This window comes from Callorhinchus milii, unplaced genomic scaffold (assembly GCF_018977255.1).
Source record: "Callorhinchus milii isolate IMCB2004 unplaced genomic scaffold, IMCB_Cmil_1.0 Scaffold29, whole genome shotgun sequence".
In the NCBI taxonomy this organism is placed as follows: domain Eukaryota; kingdom Metazoa; phylum Chordata; class Chondrichthyes; order Chimaeriformes; family Callorhinchidae; genus Callorhinchus; species Callorhinchus milii.
Window position 1 is genome coordinate 177,598 of NW_024704770.1, and position 12,570 is coordinate 190,167.

At 48.3% G+C, this 12,570-nt stretch overlaps 1 protein-coding gene across 1 annotated transcript; it reads left to right on the top strand.

The window, feature by feature from the left end:
- The first annotated feature begins 537 nt into the window (after positions 1–537).
- Positions 538–12,080, top strand: LOC121851088 (adhesion G protein-coupled receptor E1-like). The gene is made up of 13 exons (XM_042344604.1): positions 538–547; positions 753–832; positions 2,344–2,515; positions 3,603–3,719; positions 4,606–4,790; positions 5,295–5,465; positions 6,644–6,838; positions 7,105–7,340; positions 8,615–8,681; positions 9,258–9,349; positions 10,215–10,383; positions 10,834–10,938; positions 11,735–12,080. Exons 1-13 carry the CDS (start codon positions 538–540, stop codon positions 11,765–11,767), a joined length of 1,632 nt encoding a protein of 543 aa, XP_042200538.1. The 3' UTR covers positions 11,768–12,080.
- The last annotated feature ends 490 nt before the right edge of the window (positions 12,081–12,570 follow it).

Sequence of the window (12,570 nt, forward strand, 5' to 3'; positions counted from 1 at the left end):
GACGGGTTTGCGGGTTATGGGGAAAGGGTCGGGGAGTGGGACTGACATTACATTGCTCTATTCAAAGAGCCGCACAAACTCGATGGGCCGAATGGCCTCTTTTTGTGCTGTACAATTCTATGATTCTATGATCTCATTTGTTTTTGAAACAATCAACACTTTCTGCAGCTCTGACTCCCAAGGTGTCTGTTCCATACATTTACTGCTCACTCACTGAAATAGTGTTTCTGAGGATGGAGAAAATTTGGAATGAATTGGACACAATAGATTAGAAAAAACAAATTGCAAATATTAATCTATAGCCCATTCGTCCTTCAGATGAAACCAAAGCCCCATCTGTGCCTTTTCAGGTGAATGTTACAGGTCCCACAGCACAATTGGAAAAGAGAAGGGAGCTTCTCGCTCCCGGTTTCCTGGCCAACATCCCGAGCATAAAACCGGCCATTCATTCCATGGTGCTATGTAGGACTTCCACCCACAAAACACGTAGTCGCTGCACTTTACAGTGATTTAGATGATGCACTTTGAGGTGCATTGATGAAGAGAAGTAGGAGGGCGTACCTTCGGTCACCCTCCCACCTCACTGCCTTCCCTCACCCCGACTGGGTAACTCTCTACTGGTTGTCCACTCACTCTCTGTTGGCTGTTGTGTGTACGGCAGCTGGTGCGGAGAGGTCAGGCATGAGATCAGATGAGCTTTTACATGTTGGAAGAAAGGATCCAAGTTACGATATTTATTATTTGAATTTCAGAAATCGATTTGAAGAGCTTCTTTGACTTGACTACTCTGAACATCTACAATCTGCTGGGGAACAATTCTCAATCATTATCGGTAAGTTATGAGCAGGGAAAATAGAAAATTGCGGAAACGTTTCCCAAAAATTGTGGAGAAATTTCATGCGCTCTGCGGAAAAATTGCAGTGGTGGTTGGTGCCATTGAGGGGTACATTTTACAGCCAAACGTACATTTTTTTCACTTTATTGATAAAAACTGAACATGAAGAAATAACCCATTGTTATTGCTGCAAAAAAAAAGATTAAAGTTTTCTTTAACAAAAACCCCAGAACAACTGCGGGGCTCCAGGAGGCCGGAACCTGCTGTCTCTCAGGACCCATCACCACACAGAGAGAGAGAGAGAGAGAGAAAACGAGGAAGAGAGAGAGTGTGTGCGTGAGAGAGAGAGAGAGACATATACAAACAGAGAGACAGACACACACACATACACACACTCAGAGACAGACATAAACACATACACACAATCAAAGACAGACAAACGCACACACAGAGACACACACACACACACTCAGAAATATATACAAACACACAAACACACACATACAGAGGAGAAACACACACTCAGATACTCACAAACTCAGAGCGGACACACACTCACACACACACAACATCAGGAGTGCTCCGCACTCGGCATGGCATCAGGAGTGCTCCACACTGAGCATGGCATCAGGGTGCTCCACACTCAGTATGGCATCAGGAGTGCTCCACACTCAGCATGGCATCAGGAGTGCTCCACACTCAGCATGGCATCAGGAGTGCTCCGCACTCAGCATGGCATCAGGAGTGCTCCGCACTCAGCATGGCATCAGGAGTGCTCCGCACTCAGCATGGCATCAGGAGTGCTCCACACTCAGCATGGCATCAGGAGTGCTCCTCACTCAGCATGGCATCAGGAGTGCTCCACACTCAGCATGGCATCAGGAGTGCTCCTCACTGAGCATGGCATCAGGTGCTCTCCACACTCACCATGGCATCGGGACCTCTCCACACTGCTGCAGATCATCCAACAACAACAACAAAATGTTGGGAGGATGTCCCAGACCTCTGCAGCTCATGTCCTCTCCCACACCAGATGCCATGACCACATCACCCCACCCGCTCTCGGCTCTCCTGGTTCCGCATCCCTCAGAAGATAGAGTTCAAAATCCTTGTCCTTGCCTATAAGGCCCTCCGTCGCTTTGCCCCTTCCTACCTCTGGGACCTGCTAACCGCTTCCTCCGCTCAGCAGTCTCCGGCCTGCTCCACGTCCCCCGCCCGGCCAGCCCCACCATCGGCGGTCAGGCCTTCAGCCTCTCAACCCCCAACCTCTGGAACCCCATGCCACAGACCCTTTGCCTCAGTACCTCCATTGCCACCTTCAAGGCAAGTCTCAAGACCCTCCTCTTCAACCGTGCCTTCAGTCACCGTCCATGCGCTCCAACCTCCCTTACCCCAACCGCGCCCCACCCCGCTTGGGTCCAAATCCCTGACTGTCCAGCATCTTGGGACATCCTCCCAAAGTGAAAGGCTCCATACAAATGTAACTTTGTATTGTGTTGTACCCACAGGGTGTTGTGAAGTTGGTAGACAGCATTGTGAGCAACACGAAGCAGTGGGAGCAAATAGATCGCAGAGACAGACACAGGGCAGCTTCATCATTGCTGGACACAGTGGCAAACTACGTGTTGGAGACTTTCAATGCATCCAATGGAAGAGTGTCAGTAACATCCCAATATATAGGTAAATACACACAGTCTCTGCGCTCTACAATATACTATGGAATTGCTTCAGCCGGATGCCGATCAGATAGAACACACGCCCGGCCCTGATTCATTTGTATTCCTATCTACACCGGTAGATTCAGACAGAAATCCAGTTAATCCGGTCAAAATACCACGCTGGTCACTGCTGAATGCCTTCTGTGTCTCGAGTGGTTCCAGGAGGGAGATGGGACGAGTCCAATTGTGATTGATTGACAGCGGACTCCAGCCAGTCACAAGTCGGGCTGTCAATCAGGGCGGGGGAAGAGGGACGGGGAATAAACAAGGGAGGGAATGGGAGGAGTGATTGATTGACAGCCGGAGCTGCCTGTGAATGGGTGGAACCCATCCGCTCACGAGCGGCCTCAAGGCTGTCTATCACCTCGGAGGCACCGCTAATGGTTCCCCTTCCTGACACCAATGGTAATGGGAGGGAGGAGGCACCGCCCTCACTCCTCTCTGGGTGGGAATGTTGTAACCAAGCAAAGCTTACTAGATTTTTACTGGATAAATCTGTGACGATATTTCAAGTTAAAATACCTGATGTCTGTTTGGTTAGTGAACATTGCTTCGAATGAATCAAGATTATTGCATATTATTATGTGGCACCACTGCCTCCCATCTGGTGGGCAGGAATAGTATTTTGGCTTAACCGCGGACACCTCTTAAGACAGACAAAATGGCTTTCCCCCATATTTCTGGCTTAACCTTCTTCCCCTGTACACTATAAGCACTCTGAGACGCTACCTTCCAAAGGGCACTGTATAAACACATGTTATTGTTTCAATGATCCTTATATTTCTTATTGTGCTTTTCACAAGGGGAGGATGTCCCAAAGCGCTTCACAGGATATACTGTAAAGTGTAGCAACTGTGTATTTTGTGGGTTCGCACAGCAGCCAATGTCAGCTTAGTCTATGTGACTCCAAGTTCCCAAATAGAAGCTTGGACTGACAAACCTAATGACGGTGAGGCGAGAGTGGTACCACTGAGACAGGCTGGTGGGGGGATTACAGTGTTGACAAGGAGAAAGCTACATTGACCCCCATTTTCTGTTTAATTTACCAGATATTGAAGTGCATGTTGCTCCAGAGAATGTCTCTCTGAATGATACGCTGGCATTAGACATGACTGACAACACATTGAACACTTATTGGAGGATTGTAACTGCAGAGAACCAATCTGGTAATGTTTCTATGGCTTAATTATACTAATGCTCTCTTTGCCACACTGCCCAGCTCTCTTTTACCCAAACTACACACCATCCAGAACTCTAGAGCCCATGTCCCCTGTCACCCCCATCGTCGCTTGGCTCCACTGACTGCCCCAACACCCCATGGATCAAGTTCAATATCCTCCTTCTTGTCTTTAAATCCCTCCATCAATCTCCCCCCCACCAACTCACACACCTCTGCAACCCCCTTCAAATGCTGACCTGCCCGTACCCTTCTCTCAGCGGGCACCGGCCGCTTCGTGTTCCCCACCCAACCAGCCCCACCGTCAGCTGTCAGGTTTTCAGCCATTCTGTTTCCACTCACTGGAACTCCAACCCGGACTCCCTCTGTCTTCCTCACTCCCTCCTTCACCTCATTCAAGGTCTCTCTCAAGACCTTCCTCTTTGATCACACATTCAATCGTCTTTCCCCTCTCCTCCCCAAACCCCTCGTGCCCACCCCTAGCTCGGGTACCCAGCCAGGATAGTGAAGCACATTGACACATTGGATTACCAAGAGAATTGGATTCCCAAGAGAGACAAAGAGGGAAAGATTGTCACATAGGATGGACTCAATTCTGATATTCTGAGTTCAGGTACAAAACCCCATTAACCCATCCCTTAAGGAGGATATACAAGGAGAAGTCATTTGGAGTTGAAGGGGTTTAGCTGAAACCACATAGCTTGCCATTGAGAGCACTGTCTGGCAATTTTCCCACTGCTTGTCCAGCCAGAACCATCCTACCCATTAGGGCTTTGGCTTGTAGGGTTTACACCAAACAAGTGAGAAGCTTCCCTGCTCCCAAAGACTAGATGTTGTTATTGGCAGCTCTTTCAATGTAAACCTCTTCTTGACAGACAAACCTGTTGTTGGGTTCCTTGCCTACAGCAACATGGAAACCATTCTGGATGGGTACTTTGATGATGAAGAGAATAAAGTGTTGGCAGATTATCAGCTAAACTCAAAAGTAGTCACAATCACAAGCAAGAAGAACATTTCTGATCACATGGAACTCATGAATTTTACCTTGAAGCACAAAAAGGTCAGTTTTGGGCAACGATAACTTGCATTTACTCAACGTCTTTTATGTGGGGGTAGCATCTCGGAGCGCTTAACAGTGATGCCAATTTGGGGAGACGGAAGATGACTGTAGGTACGGTCAAAGACGAAGGTCTTCAGGTGCTACCTGATAGTCCAGGCAAATATTCCAATGCAGTGCTGGGGCGGTGCCGCATTGTTAGAGGTGCTGTTTTTCGGATGAGATGACTGTGCCCATTCCTGGAGCTATTTGAAAAGGGATGGGAGTTTGTCCCTGTGTCCTGGCCAACAGTCCTACAGTCAAATCGGTTACTCACTCCCCGGCTGTTTGCGAGATGTCCCTGTGTGTAAATTGGGTGCCATGTTCGCCTACAAAGCACCGTCATTACACTATGCAGTAGATCCTGTGAAGCTCTTTGGGAGGTCCTCCCAACTTGAGATATTGTATCAATTGCAAGCATTATTATCATTAATAATAATTATTATTGTCTGTTTCTCTTTGAGAAAGAAAATGGACGCAAACAAAAAGCCACGGTGTGCTATGTGGAAGCACACGTCCGAGAGACAGGGCTGGTCTGTGACGGGCTGCCACGTGATAACCTCCACTGAAGAACACACCTCGTGCGGCTGTTCTCAGTTGGCCAGCTTCGCCATTCTCATGACTCCCTTTGACGTAGAGGTAAGGCACCGCATTCGTACATCTCATCCCAGAATTGTTGTTGTTGTTCGTGGCGGTTTGCAGGATGTTGTTGTGCATACATAGTATTGGCTGCTGTCTTTGGCAAATAAAACAGTCACTGCACTTCACAGTAGGTCCTGTGAAGCATTTTGACGTCTCAACAATATGGTTGTATTAATTCCCTGATCCCTAAGAATCCCTGACCCCCACGTCTGTTCTGCCCTTCCAAATCCTGCTGATAAGCTGCGCCAGTCTGTCATCAGCAATGCCCTGGGATACTGCGGACTGTCCAGGGTCAGGACCTGGACTCCCGAGAGAGAGAGAGAGAGAGAGAGACTGTGACAGAGGCTGTTACATATTGCAGTGTATTGCAGTATTGTGAGTATTGGCATCAGGGAGCAATCAACTTCAATGTAAACCTATTCATGGCTACAGATAATAACAATTTATGTCAACGAATTGTACAATAAATTATTTGTTATCTATTTAATATATAATACATTCAATATTTTATTCAATTGGCTGCCCTGTTTCACCCACAAAATATACAGTCACTACACTTTACAGCATAATCTGTGAAGTGCTTTGAGACGTCTCGAAGACTTGATAAGGCTCAATGTTATTATATTATGTCAAATGCAAGGATTATTGTATACTCGTTGCAGCTCGGCTTGCAACCAAAGGATTGGATGTGGAATGTAGATTGACACACAGACAAACATTTCATCTTTGTCTATGGAGGACTCCTGTGGGAGGACTCCTTTTGGCCGTGCTGTTCTTTAAGAGGGCAACTAATTTTTCCGTGCTGTTGCAGTCCTTTCAGCATTGAAGTGTAGCCGTGCTGTTCTTGTCTCTTGTCATATGTGTGACTGTAAAGAGACGTGTTGTCTCTCTGTGACTGTTATGAGACATGTTGTCTGTGCAATTGTAATGAGACGTGTTATTATAATAATAATCATTGCATTTGATATAGTGCTTTTCACGTCGGGAGGATGTCCCAAAGCGCTTCACAGAACACACTGTATAGTGAATTGACTGTATATTTGTGGGCGAACGTGTGACTGTAATGAGACGTGTTGTCTGTGTGACTGTAGTGAGACGTGTTGTCTCTGTGCGATTGTAATGAGACGTGTTGTCTCTGTGTGACTGTAATGAGACGTGTTGTCTCTCTGTCGCAGGCCGGGCCTGCCCTACACATCATCACTCAGGTTGGGATTATTGCCTCGCTCGTGTGTCTCACAATCTGCATCCTCACCTTCCTCTTCTGCCGAACGCTTCAGAGGGAAACCCGCACAATCTATCTGAACCTGTCTGTGAGCCTGTTCCTGGCAGAGCTTCTGTTTGTAACAGGAATAACCCGGACTAGCAACAAGGTACGTGTGTGTGTTCATGGTAAAGGACACGAGCGACTTGCAGTTAAATTGCTCCCTTCGTGTGGGGTTGTGGCTCAGAGTTCTTTAACGCATCTTTGTGTGTGTTCAGGATGTGTGTTTGTGCGTGTTGAGGAACACGGCTGTGCGTGTGTTCAGAAATATGGCATTAGGAATGGGTGAATGTGTGGTTTTGTTTGGGTTTTAATAAAAAGCTCTGATCAACAGAATCGCACCAGGGATCAGTGATATACGAAGTTCCCTTTCAGATCAGCTGTGCGATCATTGCCGGAGCCTTGCACTACCTGTTCCTCGCGGCTTTCACTTGGATGTTCCTGGATGGGCTGCAGCTATTCCTCCTGGTTAAAAACCTCAGCAGAATGAAAGCTTCCCACAGCTCCAGACTGAGAGAGATGGGTCTCTACGCCTTTGGTTACGGAATTCCTGCCATCATTGTGGGCATTTCTGCGGCTGTGAACCCCGGGGGGTTTGGGTCACCGCGATTGTAAGTCTGTAGCTCGGCTTCCGACCTCTGATGGGCAACAACACAATACATGAGGGGTGTCAGTCTGTCTCAGTCGGTAACTCAGAAGGTTGTGCGCTCAAGTCTCATCTTGGGACTTGTATAGTCGAAGCTGATGCTTCAATTCAGTGCTGGGATTGTGCTGCATTGTTAGAGACAACTTCCTTTAGATGAACCGTTAAACTGAGCTCTCGTCTGTACCTGTTCAGGGAGATGACAACAACAATAAAATGACATTTATAGACTACCTTTCACGTCAGGACGAAGTCCCAAGGCTCTGAAACATTAAGATCCTATGACATTATTAGAGAAGAGAAGGGAGTTTCACTCTCCGGCCTACAATCCCTCAGATAAAATTGATCACTCACTTCATGGCTGTTTCTGGGGCTTTGCTGTGTGCAAAATTGGCTGTCCACAAAATACACAGTCACTGCACTTTAAAGGATATGCTATGAAGTGCTTTGAGATGTCCTTCCGATGTGAAAAGCGCGGAGGAAATGTAAATTATATGGTATTGTTTTGACCCTATTATTTAAACCTGGGTCCCATCTGCTACATCAGTTTGCAGAGAGAAAAGCAACAGCTGCTGAATCTCCGCAACTCCCACTTGTGGAACCATCGCTCAGTGGGAAGAGATGTGTGTCCGAGCTGTGGGGAGGAAGATGGTGGCAATGCTCCCACACATTCATTCCTGTGCTGTCCACCAGAAAGCTCGCGGGGTCTTCCTGGTACCTGCTATCCATCCAGTGCCATCTCAAACCCGCACTTGTTGGATATCAAATGACCAATAAAGTAGTGATTATTCTCCTTGGTGCGGGGAGTGGGGAGAGAGATAAGCGTTGTCTCCTTGGAGCTGAACTGGCACTAAAGTGGTCCGAGCTGGACACGGAGTGGGAACCTTGCCAACAGTGCTCCCCATGGCAAGTTATATGGTTTTAACTGGTTAGACTCCAGCAGTTACCCCAATGGACCCTCTGGGCTCCCCAAGCCTTGGCTCTTGACAACCTGAGCCAAATAATCTCTGAAATTAGGTAAACAGGACGCATTCCCCAAGGGAGAGCGAGAGGGTACGCATTCAATCCCAGACAAAGGAATGTCCATGTACAGGTGGAATGCATAGAGCTTCCAGTCTGGTTTGGATACTCATAAGCAGTGGTCATGGGTGTCTGCAACTTGGACACCCATCTGACCAAGAAGAAAAGCCTAACACATTAGGGGGAGTAAGATTCTGTAACTGCATCTCTTTTTGTGAACAGCTGTTGGCTGCAGTTACAGAGAGGATTTATCTGGAGCTTCATTGGACCAGTCATTGCAATCATTTTGGTATGTATCACATAATTCTCAATTTTTTCTCCCCTTCCCCCCAGCCAAACCTTTATAACCTCCAGCAACTCCCTCTGCTCAGTCTGTTTCCCCCCCACCACAATCCACCCCACCACTGGCCGATGAGTTTTCAGCCATTCTGCCCCTGATGGAGCTTGACGCCCCCTGCCTTCCCACCTTTAAAAACTCGGCCAAAGACTCATCTCATCAGCACTGCATCTTTCCGATGAGACGTTAAGCCAAACTCCCCATCTGTTCCCTGTTCAGGTGGACATTAAAAATCCTACGATGCGATTGGAAAAGAGAAGGGAGTTTCCCTCTCTCTCTCCCAGTGTCCTGACTGACAATCCTCCACATAAAGCCGGTCATTCACTTCATGTCTGTTTGTGGAAATGCACAAATTGGCTTCTGCCTTCACCCTCAAAATACACAGTCACCGCACTTTACTGTATGACCTTGAGTCGTGTTTATGACATGATAAGGCTCTATAACTATTGTAAGTATTATTAGTATTCCATGACAGTTTCTCTGTAATATTATTTGGACTGAACAAGTAAAATTGCCTGTCGTTTGCAGATTAACACCATTCTCTTCATTGGAACTCTCTGGACTCTGAGGGAAAAGCTCTCCGGCCTGAACACACAAGTGTCCAAAATTAAAGACAAGAGGTTTGTTATACAGTTAATATTTGCGCTATAACAGCCATCCTCACATCTGGTACAGCCCTTTATCAAGTCGTCCAGATGTCGCAAAGAACTTTGCAGGAGACTTTCCTGTAACGTGCGGTGTATTTTGTTGGCAAACACGGCAGCCAATTCGCACACAACGACATCCCATGAACAGCCATGAAGTGAGTGGCCATTTTATCCGGGGGATTGTCAGCCAAGTACACCGGAGAGAGAAAGAGAGAGAGAGAGGGGGAAACTCCCATGTCTTTTCCAATAGCGCTGTGGGATCTTTAATATTCACTTGCGCAGACGGACAGCTATCTTTAACATCTGATCCGTTAACTTTGCCGTGATGTTAGAGGCTATTATGTTTACGGTGAATATTCTTTCCACTTTGACGTCGCCTTCAGTCACCTGTACTCTCCTCAGCTCAGCGTCAAACTACACCACTGTTGAGCACTACCCCACGTGAAAGGTGCTGTATAAATCCAAGTTGTTCTTGTTGGCCGCCTGACATGAAAGGTGCTGTATCCCAATTGCAAGTACAGTATTATTATTGTTATTTTTCAGTCAAATGACTTGGAAGCACAGGAAGGCTTCATGTGAGGTGAGAAGTTATTGGCTTTGAGATGTGAAAGGTGCCGTATCGACCATTAATAATCATAGTCCTTACATTTGGTATAACACCTTTCATGTCGGGAGAACATCCCAGAACCCTTCCCAGGGTTCAGTGTAAAGCCCAGTTACTGTGTGTTTGTAGGTGACTGTGGCAGCCAGCGATGTCTGTGCAAACATCCGTGCAGTGAGTGAGCCGGTTATTTGTTGGTGTGAGCCTTACTCTGACGGTTGTCTTGTTCCTGGGCAGGATGCTGGCGTTTAAAGCCGTGGGGCAGGTGTTTGTCCTGGGCTGTACCTGGATCCTGGGAGTGTTTCACTTCCAGAAGGGAACGGTGGTCATGGCTTATTTATTCACCATCGTCAACAGCTTCCAGGGCGTCTTTATCTTCATCTTCCTGTGCGTTCTGAACAAGCAGGTAAGCCCCCCATCAGCGGGATGGCTTTCAGCCTCTCTGTCCTCGCCTTTCGATCCAAGACAGTAGAACAAGAGGACACGAGGTTAGAGTAGCAAAGGGGCAAATTCAGGACAGACACCAGGAAGGTTTTCTTAACCCAGAGGGTAATTAATGAGTGGGACAGGGCGGCCAGGAATTGGGGTTGAGACCAGAACGCCGAGACTTATTTAAAAAGCAGCTCGAAGCTGTGATGGGGACGATGGTCAGGCGGGTGTTCTGGAGGTGATCAGATCAGATGGGGCAAAGGGACTTTGTGAATTTTCAGATAGAAATTGTAACCCCCCCCCCCAACCCCCACCCAATTGGTGGAATTTCAGCCCGTGCTCCTGTTACAGGAATCTGCAGCCTTTTCTCTCATTAAGACGAAGGGTTAAGACAATAATTTCCTGCCCCATTTCCTCTTCATTAAAGGTGAGGGAGGAATATCGCTGGTGCTTTGCCAGAGTGAACAGAGGGGTGAGATCAAGCTACACAGTGGAAATGGTCTCTGCGAGTGCACAAATGACAGGAACATCGGTGAGTCTATCCTTCGTACAGCATTGCACTGGAGTATCAGCCAAGACTGTGCCCTCGACTCCCTCCATTGCCTCCATTGACGACGGTGCCTTCAGCCATTTCACCCCCATCTCTCAGCAACTCCTGCTCAATGCCTCCGCCTCACCACCTCTTTATCTATCCTCAATTCCCCGCCTTAAGACTTAGCTATTGGAAGAGAGAAGGGAGTTTCTCTCCTGGTGTTCTGGCCGACAATCCCTCAAATAAAATTGGTCACTCACTCCACGGCTGTTCGTAGGGACATCGCTGTGCACAAATACGCTGTCCACACTGTCCAAAGCCTCGTGTCATCCTCCCAACATGAAAGGCGCTATACAACTAGAATTTTATAATAAATAACAGAACAATCCTTGCATTTGGATACAGCGCTGTTCACGTCTTCTCGACGTCTCAAAGCGCTTCACAGAATACACTGTAAAATGAATTGACTGTATATTTGCGGGTGAAACGCAGCAGCCAATTGGGCACAGCAGCGTCCCACACACAGTCGTTGATTGAAGTGACCAATTTATTATCGTTTTCTTTCTTGAGGGATATTGTCAGGAATGTGGAACAAGGAAACAATTTTGTTGTTGTTGTTGCCACATATCCCAAATGTTGAAGTACTCATTTAATTAATTTTGTTTCTTTATTTACCTGCAATTATTAATTTCTATGATTTGTTATATTTAATGTTATTTTTGTTTATTTTGTTAATTATTGTTATTTTTATTGCACGTGTGAGGCTGTGTGAATGATTTTCTGTGTCTCATCCTAGGCTGATGGCAGTGGGAAGTCTTTGGAACATTAATGTCTTCATCAGTCTGTGTGCGAATCATCGTGTGGACCCGAGGCAAACGGTACATCTTTGTGGTTACACAGAGGGAATTAGCAACTGGAACATGGTGGCCAGGAAGGGGGGGCCGGGGGTGAGGACAGGACGCTGGGACTGATTTAAAAAGCAGCTCAATGCAATGCTGAGGGTTATTCGAGTGAACATTGTGGAGAAATGAGATCCGATGGTCCAAAGGATCATCTTCATCCAAACCCACTATGTGATTCACATAACTCAGCCTCAATAACCTCAAATAATCTCCAACATTGCAGCGCTCCGTCCCCCTGACCCCCCCTCCCCCTGCACCCCCTCCCCCTGAACCCCCTCCCCCTGAGCCCCCACTCCCCCTGCCCCCCCTCCCCCTGCCCCCCCTCCCCTGCCCCCCCTCCCCCTGCCCCCCACTCCCCTGCATCCCCACTCCCCTTGCACCCCCCCCCCCACACCGCCCAACCCTCCCCCTGCCCCCTCCCCCTGCCCCCCCTCCCCCTGCCCCCCCTCCCCCTGAACCCCCTCCCCCTGAGCCCCACTCCCTCTGAGCCCCCACTTCCCCTGAACCCCCCCACACCGCCCCAACCCTCCCCTGACCCCCCCCTCCCCCTGAACCCCCCTCCCCCTGCACCCCCCACCCATACCGCCCCAACCCTCCCCTTGCCCCCCACTCTCCCTGCCCCCCACTCCCCTGCCCCCCACTCCCCCTGCCCCCCACTCCCCCTGCCCCCCACTCCCTCTGCCCCCACTTCCCCTGCACCCACCACTCCCCCTGTCACCCCCACACCCCC

Coding starts and splice junctions, on each gene's coding strand:
- LOC121851088 (XM_042344604.1), top strand. Junction 2,516..3,602: donor AGTAACATCCCAATATATAG/GTAAATACACAC, acceptor TTAATTTACCAG/ATATTGAAGTGCATGTTGCT. Junction 10,384..10,833: donor TGTGCGTTCTGAACAAGCAG/GTAAGCCCCCCA, acceptor TCTTCATTAAAG/GTGAGGGAGGAATATCGCTG.